At 48.5% G+C, this 18,688-nt stretch overlaps 9 protein-coding genes across 9 annotated transcripts; 3 read left to right on the top strand and 6 right to left on the bottom strand.

Moving 5' to 3' along the window:
• Nucleotides 1–18: 18 nt before the first annotated feature.
• BT62DRAFT_988477 (NAD(P)-binding protein) lies at nucleotides 19–1,228 on the bottom strand. The gene is made up of 6 exons (XM_043190114.1): nucleotides 966–1,228; nucleotides 892–914; nucleotides 698–842; nucleotides 496–648; nucleotides 282–444; nucleotides 19–230 (listed from the first exon to the last, which is right to left on the bottom strand). The coding sequence occupies exons 1-6, from the start codon at nucleotides 1,201–1,203 to the stop codon at nucleotides 197–199; spliced, it is 756 nt and encodes a 251-aa protein (XP_043036661.1). The 5' UTR covers nucleotides 1,204–1,228; the 3' UTR covers nucleotides 19–196.
• Nucleotides 1,229–1,331: 103 nt separating this feature from the next.
• Nucleotides 1,332–3,240, top strand: BT62DRAFT_1078883 (uncharacterized protein). The gene is made up of 7 exons (XM_043179428.1): nucleotides 1,332–1,535; nucleotides 1,594–1,673; nucleotides 1,728–2,143; nucleotides 2,191–2,266; nucleotides 2,314–2,431; nucleotides 2,486–2,790; nucleotides 2,848–3,240. The coding sequence occupies exons 3-6, from the start codon at nucleotides 1,768–1,770 to the stop codon at nucleotides 2,765–2,767; spliced, it is 852 nt and encodes a 283-aa protein (XP_043036660.1). The 5' UTR covers nucleotides 1,332–1,535; nucleotides 1,594–1,673; nucleotides 1,728–1,767; the 3' UTR covers nucleotides 2,768–2,790; nucleotides 2,848–3,240.
• Nucleotides 3,241–3,816: 576 nt separating this feature from the next.
• On the bottom strand, nucleotides 3,817–5,743 carry BT62DRAFT_356329 (FAD/NAD(P)-binding domain-containing protein). Its single transcript, XM_043180609.1, has 3 exons — nucleotides 4,864–5,743; nucleotides 4,113–4,816; nucleotides 3,817–4,055 (listed from the first exon to the last, which is right to left on the bottom strand). The coding sequence occupies exons 1-3, from the start codon at nucleotides 5,388–5,390 to the stop codon at nucleotides 3,958–3,960; spliced, it is 1,329 nt and encodes a 442-aa protein (XP_043036659.1). The 5' UTR covers nucleotides 5,391–5,743; the 3' UTR covers nucleotides 3,817–3,957.
• Nucleotides 5,547–6,244, bottom strand: BT62DRAFT_904201 (Rpr2-domain-containing protein; the record flags this gene model as incomplete). Its single annotated transcript, XM_043183552.1, has 3 exons — nucleotides 5,547–5,839; nucleotides 5,889–5,971; nucleotides 6,021–6,244. 3 exons carry the CDS (start codon nucleotides 6,242–6,244, stop codon nucleotides 5,547–5,549), a joined length of 600 nt encoding a protein of 199 aa, XP_043036658.1.
• Nucleotides 6,245–6,714: 470 nt separating this feature from the next.
• Nucleotides 6,715–7,451, top strand: BT62DRAFT_904406 (uncharacterized protein; the record flags this gene model as incomplete). The annotated part of the gene is made up of 3 exons (XM_043183563.1): nucleotides 6,715–6,789; nucleotides 6,839–7,232; nucleotides 7,282–7,451. The coding sequence occupies 3 exons, from the start codon at nucleotides 6,715–6,717 to the stop codon at nucleotides 7,449–7,451; spliced, it is 639 nt and encodes a 212-aa protein (XP_043036657.1).
• Nucleotides 7,323–8,430, bottom strand: BT62DRAFT_954134 (DUF1077-domain-containing protein). Its single transcript, XM_043188294.1, has 5 exons — nucleotides 8,365–8,430; nucleotides 8,266–8,314; nucleotides 8,003–8,219; nucleotides 7,776–7,957; nucleotides 7,323–7,724 (listed from the first exon to the last, which is right to left on the bottom strand). Exons 1-5 carry the CDS (start codon nucleotides 8,409–8,411, stop codon nucleotides 7,701–7,703), a joined length of 519 nt encoding a protein of 172 aa, XP_043036656.1. The 5' UTR covers nucleotides 8,412–8,430; the 3' UTR covers nucleotides 7,323–7,700.
• A 42-nt stretch (nucleotides 8,431–8,472) lies between these two features.
• On the top strand, nucleotides 8,473–10,181 carry BT62DRAFT_988476 (alpha/beta-hydrolase; the record flags this gene model as incomplete). The annotated part of the gene is made up of 9 exons (XM_043190113.1): nucleotides 8,473–8,816; nucleotides 8,870–9,027; nucleotides 9,080–9,122; nucleotides 9,173–9,201; nucleotides 9,255–9,322; nucleotides 9,380–9,566; nucleotides 9,622–9,688; nucleotides 9,739–9,871; nucleotides 10,016–10,181. Exons 1-9 carry the CDS (start codon nucleotides 8,489–8,491, stop codon nucleotides 10,179–10,181), a joined length of 1,179 nt encoding a protein of 392 aa, XP_043036655.1. The 5' UTR covers nucleotides 8,473–8,488.
• On the bottom strand, nucleotides 10,117–12,433 carry BT62DRAFT_935488 (glycoside hydrolase family 13 protein). The gene is made up of 10 exons (XM_043186957.1): nucleotides 12,265–12,433; nucleotides 12,010–12,209; nucleotides 11,834–11,956; nucleotides 11,621–11,782; nucleotides 11,389–11,569; nucleotides 11,300–11,339; nucleotides 10,941–11,250; nucleotides 10,770–10,881; nucleotides 10,501–10,722; nucleotides 10,117–10,447 (listed from the first exon to the last, which is right to left on the bottom strand). Exons 1-10 carry the CDS (start codon nucleotides 12,361–12,363, stop codon nucleotides 10,301–10,303), a joined length of 1,596 nt encoding a protein of 531 aa, XP_043036654.1. The 5' UTR covers nucleotides 12,364–12,433; the 3' UTR covers nucleotides 10,117–10,300.
• Nucleotides 12,434–12,895: 462 nt separating this feature from the next.
• On the bottom strand, nucleotides 12,896–18,590 carry BT62DRAFT_904040 (phospholipase D; the record flags this gene model as incomplete). The annotated part of the gene is given in 26 exon segments (XM_043183546.1): nucleotides 12,896–12,923; nucleotides 12,983–13,049; nucleotides 13,099–13,353; nucleotides 13,413–13,542; nucleotides 13,595–14,156; nucleotides 14,171–14,443; nucleotides 14,492–14,631; nucleotides 14,677–14,748; nucleotides 14,799–14,885; nucleotides 14,937–15,096; nucleotides 15,145–15,199; nucleotides 15,250–15,424; nucleotides 15,475–15,499; nucleotides 15,552–15,617; nucleotides 15,664–15,760; nucleotides 15,818–15,882; nucleotides 15,933–16,000; nucleotides 16,054–16,147; nucleotides 16,198–16,236; nucleotides 16,291–16,387; nucleotides 16,434–16,515; nucleotides 16,570–16,698; nucleotides 16,754–17,254; nucleotides 17,301–17,525; nucleotides 17,572–17,699; nucleotides 17,750–18,590. 26 exon segments carry the CDS (start codon nucleotides 18,588–18,590, stop codon nucleotides 12,896–12,898), a joined length of 4,461 nt encoding a protein of 1,486 aa, XP_043036653.1.
• Nucleotides 18,591–18,688: the final 98 nt, after the last annotated feature.

The raw sequence follows: 18,688 nt of genomic DNA, 5'->3' as shown, positions 1-18,688 counted from the left end.
TACTTTCGTAACAGTACGCATTTCTTTTATATTATTCTCTTTGGATGGGTTAGGCCATATTCACGCAAGATCGACCTGTATTTCTAGCATATTTACATTTGTCACGCGTTGCTCCCTTTCTGCATAGAACTACAATATACGCCAAGTAGTGTCGACGTCTATATAACAATGTATAGCAACTGGAAATGTCTCCTTATTATCCTCGCCCGATGAATGGCGCGTGTGTTGGCCTTACTGTCGTTTAGTAGATTGCAATGTGGTAAGTCGCGGGGCAGGCTCACATGATATTCATCTCGAGGACAGTAACATCGTTAGGTAGGCCAGCGATGTGAATGATAGCATCGGCGACATGTTGGACATCCATCATGGCTTCTGGTATTACTCTACCGTCGGGCTGAAGAGTTCCCTTTGAAAGTCTTGCGGCCATATCTGTTTGAGCATTTCCTGCAAATGCTTTTAACCCAACGGTAGCGAGCAGCGTACTAAGACTCATACCAATATCAATTTGGGTGCACGAGATATTGAAGGGCCGACCGTCTAGAGAGGTGGACTTTGTGAGTCCGCTAATGGCATGCTTCGAGGCCGTATACGGGCAGGAGAAGGGCCTAGGTACATGGGCTGAGAGGGAACCGTTATTGATGATGCGGCCTAGAAAAAAAAGTGAGAGACGGGTTTAATGAAATATTAATTGACTTGCCGCCGGGAGGGGCCTGGTTCTTGAAGACCTTGAATGCTTCGCGAGTACAAAGGAATGGGCCGATTAGGTTGACATTTATCACCCGCTGGAATGTGTCTAGGGACAATTCTTCAATTGGAACTTGGGGGGCATTTGTGCCAGCATTCTATACTGGAATATTGAGCCTTCCCAGGGATACTTTGCATGAAACTAACATTGAAGAGAAGATCCAATCTACCTAATGCATCGACGTCGATCAACGATGAATCCGATTCGGAATATGACTCACCAAAGTTCTCCACGGCTTTGGCGAAGAGTTCCTTGACAAAGTCTTCACTTGTAACGTCCCCCGCAATGACAAGAGTATTCTCGGGATGCGCACACAATTTGACTGATTCTCGGAGAGCCTCCTCGCGCCTGGCCGTCAGGACGACGTTCCAGCCAGCGTTGGACAGCGCAATTGCGGAATGTTGCCCGATACCTGACGATGCGCCGGTTACGATTGCCGTTTTCCGATGGCTAAACATTGTGTAATGGGGAGACACCGAGTAGTAGTAACGGCCGCTGACTCCGGACATAGATTACTCCGGGCCGACGGATCGATCGTCTGACATCATGATCGAGGACTCATTTAAGTAGTTCCACTTGCACACCCCGGATTTGTACAACTCTCATGTCTTCCTCACGCTCGTCCCGTTTTGCATCTGTCTCCAGGGTAGTCTCCGTCCTGCTGAACACACCCTTGGTCGAGCGTCGCGTCGAGTCTGACCATGAGGATGCCCATCAATCAAAAGATACCGTTGCGATTGCAATGAGGGATTTTAGTCCTGTAACATCGATTGACTCCTTTTCTGAACCGGTGGGTACTAGTAATTCTGGGGTATACTGGTATTCTGCGGCTCACCCAGTTATCCTAGTCATCACGACGGAGTTCACCATATCTGTCGGATCTGAGTCGTACGACGCAAAGCCTCCAAAACTCACGAATTTACGCATGGTAAGTTTCTTTGTCTTGTGTTATGGTATTATGGTTGACTCACGGCTACCTCAGATTATTCCCTTTACTAGATACATACACGACATGATACCCTATGAATAATATCACCCGAATAATTTGTCCCGATCTACCCAGCTTGTTGTATTACGTGTTCACAGTTGGCCGATTTCAGACTCTGCCTAGTTTGGACCATAGTTCCCACGATTCATTTCTCTTTCCCAAGACTGTCATGGCGTTGTCAATTCCTCGCTTTTCGAATCCACACTTTCTAGTATCAGAACTGAAAAACATCACGCGCAAAGACCTGTTCTCAGAATCAGATCTCGAAGATTTTGATGACACCCATGGAAACCTTGTCACGTCTCTGGATGAAAAGATACGGAAAACGTTAGACGTCGAAACTACAAGTAGGAAACGAAGAAAAACTTCCAACTTGGTCAAAGAGACAGGGAACGATAATGAACAGCTGCGTGCGTCTGGCCTGAATGCATATTTTATTATACCCATTTCTGTAAAGTATTCAGATTGTGGTCGACGTCCACCCAGCCGCAACACGTCAAGCTATACCCTGAGCACGGCACCCAAACGTTCATGTGAGCTCCGGCTTCGTTTATCCCTGAATATACTTGAACAATACCAGAAATCCTCCGCGACAACGTGAAGACTCTGAGCCGCAAGATAGCCAAAGACGCAAACGGGCAGAGGCTATCGCGGTAGATATTGATTGGTTACACGGAGAATCCAATAAACCAACTATGGTACGTCCTTCTGTGTATTTTTGGACCGCGTCTGATATCTTGGCGTTTACACAGCCTTTTCCTTCGAGCACCACGAAACTCATTCATTCAAAAGCTCCGTCTCTCACCCACACGCCCTGCTTTATGGTAGCCCAAGTCTTGCAACCCATCCGGAAAACCAAACCACCAGTACCTTCTTCCGCGTTGGTGTATCACCCATACGCCGCGAATGCACCGCTACCACCCAGCCGGCGCAACGAGAGCAACCGGTATATCGATATCGAACTGCTAGGGGAGAATCCTGCAGTGAGAACAAAGCGAACTCGCCATAGTCGGAAACACCGCCCCGTTTTCTAATTGCATAAATTGCACGCTCAGAGGTACGGTGTTATGGTTCAATAATGTCGAGGTCAGGTGTTAACGCTATGTTCTTGTAGATTCAGTAAAGCGGCGACTTTGCGGTCCGCGTTTCAGTCCTCTGTCATATGGTCTCGCCCTATTCCCGAGACTGTCGACAGTTCTATGCCGCCGATTGTATCCGCCCTTTGGAAGAGGAAAGCATGGGAATGTGACGCCGTCTTGTATTTCTGTTCATGGCGATTACCAGTACTCTGGAGGGACTTTATCCTTTCCGGAAACTTGTCAATTAGACAGCCCGACTCAGACTACAGACCAGCCGCAAAAGCTTTGCAAAAAATACGGATTCCCCGTGTCTATTTGACGTGACTAGGAAATCACTCAGTAGAATCTTTACAAGTCAAAAAAAGTGCAGGCGAATAAAAGCAGAGTGTGCGTGAAATTACATCGCAAAGACCCTTATAAAAATAGATTTTTCCGTGCCATTCATGTCCAGTATGAGCGATGAGAAATAAGTATCCTATGATGGTCCTGGCAGTACCATGGAAGGGCGATCAATGTGACGGCAAGGGAGGAATTTCGTAACGAGGCAAAACAAGCCATTTCCATGAATCGCGGGTCTCTGGTGGTTGGTCGAGAAAGAGCGAGCGTAGGCGAAGATCCCATTGCGGCCGAGAGCCATACCCGCCTGGTCGGCCTTTATGCCGCCCCCGAGAGCGGGCGTGAATGACGCAAAAGGAGCAAAACTGCAGATGGCAATAGTGCCACTGTATCAAAATGTGTTGAAAGACAGATTTAACAAAAACGTGGTACGCTTCAAAGATGACCTCGGCAGCATCCGCTGTCCCTCTCACCTCTACTACTTTCCGCCCCAATTCTACCACGCCATCAGGGATGCCCACCAGTAGGCTTTCATGCGTACGGTAACCATTAGGAAAGATACCGACGACAGACGTTGCTGTTTTCGGAATCGGATAGAGTTCGCAGAGACATTCGAAGGCAGATAGGTATATAAAGAATGGCAGGCGGGAGACTTTGTCAACAATGATGGCATTCTTGCTCGTATCAAAGAACGAAGCATGGTTTTATGGTGGAGTCAATTAATGTCGATCAGTTTGAATCTTGTGAAGGATTGGATATATTATCGTACAGAATAATGTTACAGCATTCCATCCAACCACCCGTGGCATTCATCGTGCCACAGCGGCGAGGTATTTTGCAACCTCCTTTTCAACATCATACAAATGAGTTGGATTTAGCCATAGCATAACACGAAGTGGCAAATGACCTGCAGCAGTAAAAAAAAATTAGACCTCGAAGATGAATTGGGAACAGAAGAACATACACATAATCCAAAGCACTAAATCCCTAACCGCCGCCTTAAACCAGCTAATCTCGCGCTTTCCCTCTGCCTGGCGTCTTCCTATCCTGAGGATTCTTCCGACACGGGGAATCCTCATATCCTCATACGCTTTGGCCACTTTCGGAAGTGGATCTGAGTCGGGCAGGTAATGACGGAGTAGCAGACCAAGCATTTGTGCATCTTCAAATGCCATTGACGCGCCCTGCCCAGAATCAGGTGCGGCCGCATGAGCGGCGTCACCCACAAGGATGATCCTTGCAGCACCCTTTGCTGGACCCAGCACCGTGCCATGGAGGGACGACCAATATGGTAAGGGCGAAATTTCATAGCGAGGTAAGACGAGCCATTTGGTGAAGCGTGAATCGGTGATAGTGGGTCGGTATGCAGCATCTATAATCTGACGGAATGCACCGGCGAAAGGAGACTTCCACGAATCGTGTTTTTCCATAAGGATGGCACGTATCTCTTCTGAAGGCAGATCACGAGACGGCGGTGTATCGGTCGCGTACGTAGACCAGAACATCACTTGTTGTTCGCTGACGGGGGTGCTTAAAGGCAGGGAAAGAGCATAGCCAAAGAAACCGTTACGGCTGAACGTCATGGCGGCCTGGTCGGCCTTTATGCCGTTTTGGAGGGCGGGCGTGAGTGAGGAAAAGGGAGCAAAGCCGCCGACACCAGTTAAGCCGCTGAATATATGTTGAGGAAATGGCAGGAAATTAAAGAAGAGACGTACTCGTACTGCGCTTGATAGGCATCTTTGCCAAAGAGCGCCTGTCTGCATATACTCTTGACACCATCGGCGCCGATGATAAGGTCGCATGTCTCTACCGTGCCGTCTTCAAAGACGACTTGCGCAGCGTCCGCTGTCTCTTTCACCTCCACCACCTTTCGCCCCCATTCTGTAACGCCGTTCGCCATGCCCAACAGCAAACTCTCATGCACTGATGCCCTAGGGAGCAGAATCCTATCATGCAGACCTCCAAGCCGACCTAGAGTAGTTCCGTTTTGATTTCGAACAACGAAATAGGGACATACGTTACCGTGCGCCCACAGATAAAGCACGGAGGCAGGTGAGATGGCATTGAGAGCGCGAAGACCGTTAGGGACGATGCCAATACCACCACCGATACCGGATGTTGCTGTGTTCGGGGTCTGGTACAACTCGTAGACTTTGATGGAGACATTAGAGGGTAGGTATGTGTGCAGGGCGTGGTAGGCAGCGAGACCGCCAATACCACCGCCAACAATGACAACCTTCATCGTGGTGTTAGTATAGGGCGCTTAATGGTGGATGATACGATGACAGGTACGTAAAGTTGAGTAATACATAAATTTAATACAAATACACTCAACGCGCATATAGTCAGGCAGAACTGCTCTGAACCATAAAGATCTCGTTAGCAAGTGAAATCGTACCTAGACAATGAACACTCCATTCCCCAGTGACGTCTCGTCAACCAGAACCTTCTCTTGCCCGCAAAAAATGACATGGCCTGCCTTCCTAGCAAACAGCGGAGGAATGCGAGACTTTGGGCCCTTCTTTCCAAGTGACACAGGATGGCCGGCAGTGTCCACGTCCACATCCGCTGTGGTAGAGGAATCTACAACCTCTGTGTCTGACGACCGATCCACAGGTGGCGCAGGTATTCGACGCGAAGTTCTGCAATGCGTGCAAGTGTACACCATGAGATGTCCGTGCGATGGTGATTCTGAACTTCAGTTAGCGAAGCAGCGGGGAGACGATGGATATATGCGTACTATTCACTCGTATCGTAACTGTAGATCCTGGAACCAGAATAGTATCGCATCCTTTGCAGATCGTTCGCTTGACGGATGGATCCCTTCCAGCCCCATTAGACCCAGGACATAGCATATCCAAGGAGAACGCACATTTTCACGGTCGTCTTTTGGCCTACGGTCTTCATGGAAGACACGTAGTTACGGGACAGATCGCACGTAGTGACTCTCTTTTGCTTTTTCCTTCGTGGAGGTGCCTGCGACGTGACGCCGTTGAGATAGACACTAGCTTGATACAGAAAATTGAGGCGCTGGATAATGTCCTTGTTAGGGACGTTGTTGGGGTTGGCTACCTCGACTTTTAACTTCTTGGCCATGGTGGTAAAGTGGGGAAGGATATCGGGCGGCCCGGGCCGAGCATAGTGAAAGGCCAGCCCTCATGTATTCGCTAATATTTTCCTGCACAGCCTAGTTTTCAAGGAAAGAAAGGTAACTCTTTACCAATGGCACCTATTACCTACCACTTTATTTCCAAGGAGTAGGCCACATTGAGCAAGAGCAAGATGAAATCCAACGCCACAACAATCCAAAATTCTAGTTCATTGTATAAATAACATTTATGAGCGCCTTATGGCACAGCCACTGATCCTTGACATTCGCGTCCATGGAAGAGAATCCAATTGCAAGCTCCAGCAGCTCGTCGCACTCCCATCTTGACAATGGCCTCTCTCATTCTGCTAACACACAAACAAGGGAATCATCTTGCAACTTTCACTGGGATGTGGCCCTCAAAATCTTCCTCCAAGACATGGGTCTCTTCCAGGCTCTTCGCGGCTTCAAACTCGATATGCTCGTCCTGAACCCCACATGGGAGCGAGAAACCGCGCCAGGTGCTCTAGAAAGGCTTATTGAAAATATCAAGGTATAATTCTTTACTAGGCTACTCGTTTCAAGTGTTGATGTCCACACAGCATTTGTCCGAACCAGAACCAGATACATTGACCGAGCGCAAAACAGCATATACCAATCTACCCCCTCCAAGTACCGTCACGAAATCTATCTCACAGTACCTGGGCCGGAACCGTGCGCGAAACGACGCGTCTAATCGAGCAGAGTTCCTTCGTCCCACATCCGAAACGTCCTGCGCAAGAACGGACGCTAAGACGTTGGACCGTGACACGCAAATGAAATACGACATTGCTAAAAATGAAGACGGGCCACTGCGTCGAACAACGAAGAAGGAAAAAGGGTCAGTCCTGGATGAAAAGGGAAAACAAAAGGTAGACAGGGCCGATGAAAGCCTAACAAATCCGGCCGTCTTCGAGCGAATCGCAGACATCGAGGCTCATCTAGCGGTGCATTACGGTATGTATGTCATTTTCATTTCCTGACCACGCCTCGAGATTTCTGGCAGTACCTTCTTCTCCAGCGAGCCTACTGACAAGAATAAGATTTCTTGAGGAGCACATCATCCGGCTGGAGAAGGAATACCCGCCGTGGGCTGCACTTCATTTCAATCAGCCGAGACGAAACGCAAGTATTTTCTTTCAGTCGCCTAATTGTGTCTCTAAGTGTCCCGTTTAGTGGCCACCACCACCGCCTTCAACGCCAATTATCGTACCACATCACTTGCGGATTCATGAACAACCTTTAGCTTCAGGAACTTCTACCACGCCACAGGCTGCAGGTGGGGCTAGAAGCAAGTCGAGTCTTACCCGGGCTGTTATGGAGAGGCTTGAGGTGGAGAAAGCGATGAAGGATCTTGGCAGTAAGAAACCGGGATAGTATCACACTGGCCTCAACAAATGGCAATAGCGAAATATCCCCTCCAACTTAGAATAATGATAATTCGGGAGCCTAGCAAGGTGTTAGGGTAGATGCTCACGGTAACAGAGGTAAAGATCTCACCAGACCTCTCGTCTCGAAAGCAAGCCAGTCTCCCGTCCCAGTAGGCAGCAACCCCATTGAACGACATTTCCACAGACCCACTGCAAGCGTCAACATATTGCATAACACGTATACGATCTTTTGCAGAGGCAGGGTCGTGAGCGATTTTGGTTGGGCCTTTGACGGCGCGAATTGCACAAAGGCTGAAGGAAATCAATAACATGCCAGCATAGCCACGACAGACGCACCTTCATTAATACCAGCAATGTTCTTGAATGGTGTCCACAAGAGCATCGCAACGATGCCCATGCTGAATATCTGTACCCCGCCGCCGGACATGTAGAGCATGAAAGCTTGCATTGGTAGTGACTTGGCGGGAGCGATGGCCATATCCCATGCTCGACGTTCTTTTAGCTTATCGTAAGCAGCTGTCGAGGTGGTGGATGACTTGGCCGGCCCTTTGGACTGTAAGGATGTCAGGATAAGCTTAACTGAGGGCACGCTGACGCACCGTGGCCAGCGATTTGGAGAAACCGGGAGGAGAAGGCAGTTGGCGATGTCTGTTGAAGAATTAATGAAAGAATAGCGTGCTAAGGGAAACGATGCTTACTTAGAAGAGCTTTCTAAGGACGCGAAATCGAGAATTTTCGACAGCATGGTGGTTGGGAAGAAAGAGTCCGGGCCGAGCTCCGAGGTACCTTAGGACTGCTGTTCCTTCTTTCTCTCGTACCACCATGTCTCTCCCAGACCCAGTTCCCTTCAAGATCGCGGTCCCGGACGAGAAAATCCGCCTTCTCCATCAGAAACTCAACTTGGTCAGTTTCCCCGACGAGCTCGACGATGCTGGCTTAAAGTACGGCGCGCCACTAGCAGATATCCGTCGCCTCGTTGCTCGGTGGAAAGAGGGCTACGACTGGCGAAAAAACGAAACCGCTTTAAATTCCGACTTGCCCCAGTTCACACTCAACATCTCTGTTGACGGATTTGGGACGCTCAATGTCCACTTTGTGCATCAGACCAGTAAAGTTGAGAATGCTATCCCGTTGCTGTTCATTCACGGCTGTGAGCTCTGTACCTTGTCAAATTTATATTATCTGGTTACAAACTTCCCATAGGGCCTGGCAGTTTTATTGAAGTGCAGAAACTCCTTCCGCTTTTGACGAAACCCTCCCTCGAGTACCTGAGCTTTCATGTCGTCGCCCTCAGTCTGCCTGGATATGGGTTCTCGCAGGCACCCACCAAGCAAGGATTTGCAAGTGCGCAATATGCAGAGGTAGGCTTGGAGGTCTAAACGACTTTTAAGAACATTCCCATCCCGCTTTCAGGTCGGACATAAGCTCATGCTCGCTCTCGGCTACAATGCTTATGGTACTCTTCTCTTCCGTACTTGAAAGCACACCTTTTATGAAATCATGCAGTCACTCAGGGGGGCGACTGGGGAGCACGCGTTAGTGGTGGACTTTGACATACCGACGTTAACACTAAACCTGTAGTAACCAGATCACTCGTACCGTAGCTGCCAAATATGGCGGAAGCCATGCAAAGGCATGGCATACCAACTTTCCGCTGTATGTATTGACTCTTTTCTATTCTACAATCTTAATCTGACCACTGGCATCGATTAGTGGAGCTAAACCCCCAATATCACGACCCTTACTCTGGCTCAAGGACCATCTTTTGCCCTTGGACGCTGCCGAGAAAGCGGGCATGCAGCGCTCCAAGCTATTTGATGCTACAGGTCGCGGATACTTCCACGAGCAAGCGACCCAGCCCCAGACTATCGGTTACTCTCTGGCCGATTCCCCCGTTGGTGTGAGTGGCCCCTCCCTTATATAGTTGCTATATCGCTGCTAATCAATCCCATAAGCTTCTTGCTTGGATTTACGAGAAATTAATCAACTGGACAGACGAATACCCATGGGGAGACGATGAAGGTTCCTCTGTCCCTTTGAAGCATCCCGCAGTCACTCAACTACACCCACAGTATTAACCTGGGTTTCTATATACCTGTTTTCTCGTGCAGGCCCTACGGCCTCTCTGCGAATTTATTACGAGACAAGACAGGAAGATTCCACCGTCGCACCCAAGTCAAAGCAACCAGGTTCTTTGCTCACTGTGTCGAAGCTATCCACTCCGAAGATCAAGCCATCCACAATCCCCATGGGCGCTTCCTATTTCGCCAAAGAAATTCGACGGACACCGGAGACGTTAGTCCAGCTCATCTTGTTTATACCGTCCTTGCATTGACTGGTTCCTCGTAGATGGACCCAAGCCATTGGTAACCTCAAGTTCACATCCGAACACTCCCATGGAGGTCATTTCGCAGCACATGAGAAGCCATCTGAACTAGCAGATGATTTGAGGAAGTTCTTCGGCAAAGGCGGGGCTGCAGCTGGAGTAGTTCCCGGGAAGACCGGGTATGACTAATATGAATGAAGCTTTCGTACAAACGTTTAAGTCTACAGTATAAGGTTATTATATCAAACAGTCCACTAGTCCAAGCAGTGTCCCAAGAACCAGGGAAATGTATAAGTAAATAATGTCTTTTATAAGAATGTCAAGATCAAACCAGCAACCAACGAGATACCTAGTGCGCCTCGACTGACGCTGTTTACTGACATTGCTCCGCTTTTACTAGCGACACTCGTACAAAGAGTACCATCGGTCGTCAGGGCTGACGTCGGGAGAATGATCTGCCATCTCACCAGTCATTTTCCGCATACGATAGTGCGGGAAGCACACTCACCCGCGGTGCACCACTTTCAGCAGAAGCGCTCAATGTGCCACTGCTGGAGTCAACGGTATATGTTTTACAGGTCAGCACATCCACCACGGTCTCCCCCTTATCGTAGACACCCGAAACGCTCCAGGACGCGGAACCAGAGGAACCGACATTCGTCAAGAGGGCAAGGATGGGAGGCTTGGAGATGGCAATAGCGCCTTCGTCGCTTTGAGAGACAAAGGACATCTAGAAGGGGGATTAGAGATTGAAGGATGCGGAGAGAAGCGCGCTACCTTGGTGGTCAAAAAACTAGAACTGGCGTTGGCGGCCAACTGCCGAGCAGTATTGACGGCTTTGATGTGTGTGACGAGGTCCTTGTCTTCTTCGTATCCGCTGAACCAGAGACTAAACAAAATCAATTAGCCTGGTCACCTCCATCCATACCGAGGATTATTGGTACCCACGCTTCGCGGTTGTAAGGGTCGGAAGCACCTGTATAGCCTTGCTCCTGGCCCTGATAGAGAATGGGAATACCATCATGAATGAACGGGAAACTGATGGCGTTTTTGACTAAGCCCGTGTCGGTAGTGTGCGACTGGAATCGAGGCTGGTCGTGATTCTCCAAGAAAGAGCCAGTGCCAAATAGGCCGTTCTTGTATGATGACTGCGCTTGCGTGACGGCGCTTTCAATAGCCGAGAGATTGCCGGAGGTGGTATTGAAAGCTTCGGTTAGGGGGTACCAGGTTGGGTAGTCTAGGACGCTGTCCAAAACCTCTGGAAACGGTGTGAAAGTGTGGTTCAATAAGATCTTAGATAAACTTACGAGTATAGTCACTGGCGTAAGTGATATTGTCACTCAATACCTGGGGGAGTTTCAGCAGAAGGACATGGTTCAGAGAGTTTGTAACGTACTTCTCCGAGAGTGAAGACTCCCGCCGCGGAAGCAAAGTCAGGCCAAAAGTCTTTGCGGATATGTTTGACAGTGTCGATCCGGAGACCATCAATATCGTAGGTTTCGACGAAACTAGTAACCCATGAGTTCCATTCCTCGACAATCGTGTTGTTCTCTGTGTCGATATCCATAAGTGGGAGGCTGAGAGAATGGAAATTGGTAAGTTGACACTGAAAAGAATCGCGCGCGCACTTTGAGTCTCCCAGCCAGCACTGCTCAACGTTGGTCTGATTCGTGTAGTCACTAATGAAACACTGCGTATGGAAATCTGTCTCGGCTGAGAATGGTGTCAAGGCGGAGTAATCGAACGTTTGAGGGAGAGTGGAGGAATTGCTCGAAGGATTCTGTACGAAACTGATAACGAGTTGGCTCCTGAACAGTCTCGACGTGATAGACGCGACTCACTGGTTGACCACAATGTCGACCATGAGATACATGCCTCGTGCATGCAGCGCAGTCGCGAGGCTTTTCAGGTCATCCTCAGAACCGTAGTGCGAATTGAGAGCGTTGATGTCTTGTGTCCAGTAGCTATTGGAAGCCGAATTAGAGTCTGCACTTGGGAGCAAAAAGATAGTTCTTACCCATGGTAAGCATACCCGTACGCCGTATCCGCCTCGATGTTTTTAACAATAGGCGAAATCCAAATAGCATCAAAACCCATGTACTGGATGTAGTCCAGATGGTCAACAATCCCAACCCAGGATCCACCACAATAGAGGCGGTCTTCGGTGTTGCATGTCGGTGAAGAGTCGTTCGAGAGAGCGAAACGGTCGGTAATTATCTAAGGCAATCATGGTCACCAACGACGAGCACGGGGCAGGTGGGCTTGGGCTTACTTGATAAATGGACCGCGACTTCCAGTCATCAGCAGAGGCAGCAAAAACGAGAGGAAGAAAAAGAAAGAGCGACAGGGCGCGTGCCAATGAATGGAGCATAGTGAATGGGCGCGGGAAGAAAGGAACGAGGCTGGGAGTAAAGAATGGAAAAACAGCATTGCGAATACACTGCGGCCCTTCCCGCTTACTAATCAGGTCGGTCAACGTTGCCCACCCTGAATCCCCTTCAAGCATCCTGTCAATATTCATATATTCATAGCCCATATTATTTTTATTTTTACATGCAACTTCCGTCCATCATATGCCCATTTTTACCGCCCAAAGCGCCGTATCGAAAACTTTTGGTCAAGGAATGGTCCAGGTGAGAGGGTAAGCTAATGCTTGACGTATCATTGAACTTTCTAAACCCGGGAATAGGCGAAGAAACAGATTGCCACCGCCATGGCGGTGGCCAGATCGTTCCAAAATCCCTCGAGGGCCTGGCCTCCTTCGAAGCGGTGATTGCCTTTTTCGTCATGTGAAGACACTTCCTTAATTCTGAAAGGGGGTAAAATGCAAATTATTTATGGAACAACCTCTGGTATCGCGTAAAATTTAAAGAGACCTCAGGGACCCTCCAACATAAGAATGATTAGTCATAAATAGGTAGGGGCAAGAGCCTGAACAACAGGTCAAAGGGACTTCTAGAGGGACAATGCTATAGCAGAGTTACACGCACCGATCGGCATTGAATAAGAAATTGTTTGCAACGTCCTCACCCTCCAAAAAGCGGTTGGGATATATCACTGCCGAAAGTGTTCAGTATCACATCTGTAGCCAGAACGATAGGCTTACCCAAATGTCCACACAACTCGCCCAGCAATTTTTCCATCTCGTCTCGCTCAGCCTTCGTAAAAGGTTCCGTGCTTCGCGTAGACCGTGAGCGAACACGGGTAGGCTCCTTGTCCGCTACGCCAGGAGAGCTGCTCAGATCGGGCTCCTCATTCAGATATACATGCCCATCGGATTGCTCCGTTACATGTTCGGTAGAAGCTGGAATTTCACTAGTGAGAACGGTATCGTCTCCAGTTTCAGACGGCACTCTTCCGACTGCGTCAAGCGAAGTCGAATCGAACGCCTAGATATAGCCATTAATATGTTTAATTAACTTCCCGGAGAGAGGATTATTCTTACTGGTTTATTCAGGCGCTCGTGATGTGATACGAACTCCTTGTACTGCTTCCAAGTTGTGACAACGTCATCCGGAACAGCATGGAAGACTTTCCGATATATCTCCGTCTAATGGGAATAATAACTCAGTAAACCGTCACAAAGAGGGTATGAGACACACATTATGGACAGCACATGCGACCCACACATCCTTCCAGAATGCGTCCGATATAGGATCCTCAAAACCGTTCGGATCGACATGAGGTCGCGGTGTTGGGACAGTCCACTTGTTATTGTGGCCCAACTTACTCCCCAGATTTTTACGGAGCGTTGAACGTGCTCTTGGAACCGTACATTCTTCATCCTCCCCACTCTCTGGTCCCGAACGAACATGCGGGAACTGATCATCTATTTCGGGGGATCTATAGGCATCGACAGATGTCCCATAAAGGTTCCCGTTCGATGGGAGATGTGAAGCACCGTTTGGAGACGAATTGTCGTGAGACGTCCGCTTTATGTCCTGAGCCTTGTCATTCTGGGCATGTCCATTTGCGAGTGGCCTTCCTCCGTTGAGATGATCTTGAACGACTTTCTCTTCCAGCGTGGTACTCGGCACATTCTCTCCAGTGCGGGTGTTTTTCGGAAACGCCGTGTCCATGTCATCGTCAGTCTCCGATGAGACCTGTCTTGTAGTGTCGATAGTTGCTTCTGATGGACCGTTTAGCTCTACAGAAAATAAGTTCCTCATAATTACGACAAAGAGTCGAAGATACCTCGATCAACGCCGTCTGTAGTTGCATGTGAAGAGCTACCAGCCGTCGCCGGCTCAGCAGCACCATTCTCCCGTCGGTGGCGCTGTTCGCTACCAGGATTCAAAGCTACTTGTTCATGCTCGGGTTTTACGGTATCAGAAGCCATTAAGTCTTCTTCATACAAAGCATCGACATCAACGCCGATGTGTTCCCTCATCAGCCGGACTCGTAAAGTGTGAGCAAAACGTCCCACTTTGAATGGTTTCCCGGCCATGGTACTAAAGCAATGTCAGATTTGTTGGGATGACGGGAATTTTACCACTGACCAATCGATCATATCTGTATCTCGAATTACGGCCGCAATTTCAGAGTCCCTATCCCCCCTCTGAGATCGTTCGTTGATGTTTGCGCTTCCAATGATGGCAAGCCGGTCGTCTACAATGCAAACCTTCCCATGGATGTAAACCTAAGCGCAATGAGTAAAATGACGTTCAAATAGGACTCTTCTGACCTGCTCGGTCGTCAACACGTCTCTGAGCTTACCCCAATTACGAAGGGAGAATACAGTAATATAATCATCCGGCTGCGAGTAAATATGTAATGGAAAAGAGTAATGAAGACAAAAACACTCACGTCGATGCCTTCCTTCCTGAGCCTTCCGAATATTGAATTGGAGCCTCTGGATATGGTACGATTTTGACATTCGAGGATGATGCGGATCTGAGGTCAGATGTCAGAAAGGATAAAATAAAGATACCCATCATGTCTAACAGAACTGCCATCACTATGGTCTAAAGGGAACGCAAAGCCTGGGAGTAGGGGGATGACCACACAGCACTTCCAGGGGGTTCCATCGCGATCAGCTTTGATGATCCTGTGAACCAAGGCGTCGCCGATCTTGTTATCAATCCTGACGTCGTTGACAGTGGTACTGGCATCATAAATCAATTAAGGATAGAAGGCACATAAAACAACCTACGAAGTGATGAAGAACTGATTCTCGATATACACGAAATGCTCTGACATTTGAATCGCTATTTGAAAAAGGTTAGTAGTACTAACATTTTCGACAGTATGGACAAACCCTTGAGATATGCGTTTTGAATGGAATGTTCGATGCGACTCGCGGTCCCTAAAGACCAGGGTCCCGCTGAACGACAGATTTGCATTTCACACGTACCAGTTAAACCCATCTGCGTCAGTTCGCCGGGTCTGAATTCCGGAGGTGGCAAAAGGAAGGGCATGGCTCGAGAATGATTCTAAAATAACCTCTATAGTTCATGTACCAGTCGAAGTTTTGGAAGCATACCTTGATTCTCAAAAGATAATTCCACCTAAAGACAGGAACATCAATACCGAGTGGACGTATATCGGACGACAACACACCTTTGAACGAAATGCCGAGCCAGATCACGAGCGGGTTGCCCAACTACCTGCATACCAACATCATGCCTGTAAATGCATCAGTGCCTGCAAAATGACATAGAAGTCAACTCACCAGGGCATGCGAGGTATCTTCGTACGATCATGCATATCCTCTTCAGGCTTGTTGAGCGTATGGAAGTCCGAAATCCGAGCGTTGCTATAATCTTTGCCTGACGGGGCGCCAAGCAATTTTTAAAAATCTCAAACAAATAGGAATTCTCGCTTACCAGTCCATACTTGAGATAACTCGTCATCAGCATCGTCGGTAAGTGCGTGCTGCGGAGTATCCCATCTGAGCCTCGCATATCAACAGAGTTTTTAGACCCGATATGACAATCCTACCTTCCAAAGCAAGCATCAAGTCCCCCCATGAAAGCGATGGCTTGATCTATGACGAAAAGCTTTTCATGCTGTCACCAGAAGCGTCAAACAAAAAGAACGAGGGAGGATCCTTGGAACCTACATGCGCCCAATAGAAAGTACCTGTCTGGAAATGCGACGGAGACCGTTGAATCATGATGTTAGGATGTAGGGACGCCAGACGCTGCTTTGTATAACTAGTCCGTTCTGATTAGAACGATAACAGAGAGCAGGGAATGAATCTCACTTGCTGTCTGTCGGCGTTGTACGACTCGACACCTCTTTGCTGTTTACATTTGATCAGTATTCTGAGCCCCTTGAATGGAAACCTCAAGCGCACTAGACGATGATACAGATCTTGACGCCTTCCTTGGCCTTTCTCTCCAACAATCGATCTAGTCGATAACGCTCTTTATTGGGCCGGCGAAGCTGAAGCTCTAGAACGATGTCACATATAACACTGCCGCGTCGTGCCTTACCTACCTGGGGACAACCACCAATCGTGAATGTAAATTGATTCCCTTGCAAGCAAGATTGCGCGGGATAGATTCCAAAAATAGTCACGCTTGTAATATTGAATTAATGTTGACGCCATACAAGGAAGACATTAGTGACTCACACCATCAACGAGCCATTGAGCTGCAACATTGAGCCGTATCGGAGCAAAACTATTAAACCTGTTGGTCCCCGTATGATGTGAGGCAGCAGCGACCCGCTCGAAAGCTGTTATCCACTGCAACATCTGTCTCTTTACGTAGAGAAACCATTAACATCTGCTTGTAGCAAGCAATGACTGAACGAACCTCATTCCGAGCATACAACCTCAGCCGCATTTGCGAGTTTGATATATAGAAAGTGTGTTTCGAAACGTCAGTTTGAATCTTTTTTTTCTTCTTCTTCTCGGCTTTCCAAGGCTCGCCGTCAACTATGTCTTGGTTGTCGACACCACCGGAAAGAGGATTGGTGTTGGTAGACGGATCAAGCAGGGGAGTCGGGGCATGCGATGCCACAGAAGATGAAGATGAAGAGGAGCCATCTTGAGCCTCTTCACCATGGTCGGAGTGGAAATGTGTACTGTGATTGAGACGAAGAGCTCGTGAAAATCGTCCCTTAATAGATCCCATCAGAGACCTATGCTCTGTTTCTGCACTTGCTTCCGATTTGCGTTCCTTCGCTTTTATATGTGACTGGTCCTCGTTGTGTGTGGTGTCGGAATGAAGAAGACTCAGTCCTTGTCGATAATACCGCTTAGGACGCTCGATCTTAAAATCGGAATCCAGCAGAAAGGCGTCCCAAACGGTTAACTACATGTACATTAGGACCAATATATGAAGCTTGCAAAATGCGCACCTCTCCCGGCTCAACAAGTGCTACCAAGTAGCTTTCTCGGACGGCACACCACCTTGATTCTCGCTTGGCCCTCCAGCTTGAACCTTTGCGCCCAAACTCTCCTTCTTCAGCTTCTATCCGTAAATAGCCAGCTTTATACTGGGCACCTCCAGATGGGGAAAGGTACATGGAAAGTGCACTGATCTCAAGAAAACTAGCCAAGCGGTTAGCTGCGGGGTGAAACATCTGGGAAGAAGTCAAAATAACGTCACAAAGTTCACAAAGGACGTACAACAGCACGGATAAGATCTAAAAGATAATTTTCCAAGGCTTCGCGTTGTAAACGAGCAAAGTCGGCATGCCCAACTTGATTGCCTTTCTCTCGGCCTTCCTTCTGTAAAAATTTAAAATAAGGTAAACCTGCCTGTCGATTAGTGTCTGCATTTGTGAAGAGACGGATATCAACGTACTGGTCTTAGGGAATTCAGGGATCTTTTCAACATTGCGTTGTAGGGCATTGGATAAACTGTAGTGATAATGAAGAGAGATGAAGTCACGAAGTTGTCGGTAAACTACCCAGCGCGCAGCACCGTTTGCATATTCACATTCGATCCTGAACACAGATTTATGACTGTGTAAAGGATGCAAGCTATCGCTGACACGGATGCGAAGTCGGTGGAAGAGTACGGGAACACGTCGCAAGTCATTTTCGTCACGCTCGAACCATAAGCGTAACATGAGAGTCGAAAGGCCTCCGGCGATAAGTTCGTCGGTAATATTCACAGCATTAGACGTGACGGCTGATGGTCCTGGTGTTACGGGGCTATGGGAGACCTGAGTAATGACGTTTGGAATTAATGAGCGTAACCGTCCCCATCTTGCTCCCGTAGTCTTTCGTTCTGGAGGAGCAGGTGGTCCTGATGATATGCGCCGTAGACCAGAAGGTGGGAGTTTGGTGCTTTCTTCACCGTCGGTCACTGGTTCTCTAGGGTGACCATCTGCACTGACGCCATCGAAATCAAAGCCAGCCTTCTCTTCCTTCGGAGACTCGTGAAACCATTTGAGAGGATTCCAACTCTCGTCAAGAAGTTTACTCTCCCTCCTCTTCCCTTTCTTATCAGTCGAAGCACTCCTAAACTCCAACGCGTCGCGAAAGTCAGTGCTGGGAGACACGAAAGGGAAGTCTCCTTGTTCTACGGCAGAATCTGGTTTTGGGTCGCCGTTTTCGTGCTTGGAGTTATTCCTAGAAGTAGCGGGAGAGTTTGGAGTCGAATAACTGTACGACAATGACCGTGGCGGACCAGTCCTCATGGACGGAGTAGTAGGTGGCGTCCGGAAATGAGTAACACGTTGTTCTTGGCTCGATACTCTGGGCGTTGCGCGTGAAGGACTCGAAAGGGCAATTCGCG

This window comes from Guyanagaster necrorhizus (assembly GCF_019112545.1).
Source record: "Guyanagaster necrorhizus MCA 3950 unplaced genomic scaffold BT62scaffold_25, whole genome shotgun sequence".
In the NCBI taxonomy this organism is placed as follows: Eukaryota; Fungi; Basidiomycota; class Agaricomycetes; order Agaricales; family Physalacriaceae; genus Guyanagaster; species Guyanagaster necrorhizus.
The sequence above is the reverse complement of the archived record's forward strand: the minus strand, read 5'-3'. Positions and strand labels throughout refer to the sequence as shown.

Bases quoted from the DNA above. Each gene is read 5' to 3' on its own strand.
- BT62DRAFT_988477 (XM_043190114.1), bottom strand. From the start codon at position 1,203: ATGTTTAGCCATCGGAAAACGGCAATCGTAACCGGCGCATCGTCAGGT. The intron at 649-697 runs GCAAGTCAATTA...TTTTTTTTCTAG, and splicing joins GAACCAGGCCCCTCCCGGCG to GCCGCATCATCAATAACGGT. The intron at 445-495 runs GTATGAGTCTTA...AAGCATTTGCAG, and splicing joins GTGCACCCAAATTGATATTG to GAAATGCTCAAACAGATATG.
- BT62DRAFT_1078883 (XM_043179428.1), top strand. From the start codon at position 1,768: ATGAATAATATCACCCGAATAATTTGTCCCGATCTACCCAGCTTGTTG. The intron at 2,267-2,313 runs GTGAGCTCCGGC...GAACAATACCAG, and splicing joins CACGGCACCCAAACGTTCAT to AAATCCTCCGCGACAACGTG. The intron at 2,432-2,485 runs GTACGTCCTTCT...GCGTTTACACAG, and splicing joins AATCCAATAAACCAACTATG to CCTTTTCCTTCGAGCACCAC.
- BT62DRAFT_356329 (XM_043180609.1), bottom strand. From the start codon at position 5,390: ATGAAGGTTGTCATTGTTGGCGGTGGTATTGGCGGTCTCGCTGCCTAC. The intron at 4,817-4,863 runs GTACGTCTCTTC...ACATATATTCAG, and splicing joins GCCTATCAAGCGCAGTACGA to CGGCTTAACTGGTGTCGGCG. The intron at 4,056-4,112 runs GTATGTTCTTCT...TTACTGCTGCAG, and splicing joins TTTAGTGCTTTGGATTATGT to GTCATTTGCCACTTCGTGTT.
- BT62DRAFT_954134 (XM_043188294.1), bottom strand. From the start codon at position 8,411: ATGCTGTCGAAAATTCTCGATTTCGCGTCCTTAGAAAGCTCTTCTAA. The intron at 8,315-8,364 runs GTAAGCATCGTT...ATTCTTCAACAG, and splicing joins TCCTTAGAAAGCTCTTCTAA to ACATCGCCAACTGCCTTCTC. The intron at 8,220-8,265 runs GTGCGTCAGCGT...ACATCCTTACAG, and splicing joins TCTCCAAATCGCTGGCCACG to TCCAAAGGGCCGGCCAAGTC.
- BT62DRAFT_935488 (XM_043186957.1), bottom strand. From the start codon at position 12,363: ATGCTCCATTCATTGGCACGCGCCCTGTCGCTCTTTCTTTTTCTTCCT. The intron at 11,783-11,833 runs GTGAGTCGCGTC...ACTCGTTATCAG, and splicing joins GTCGACATTGTGGTCAACCA to TTTCGTACAGAATCCTTCGA. The intron at 10,723-10,769 runs GTAGCGCGCTTC...TCCCCCTTCTAG, and splicing joins CTAGTTTTTTGACCACCAAG to ATGTCCTTTGTCTCTCAAAG.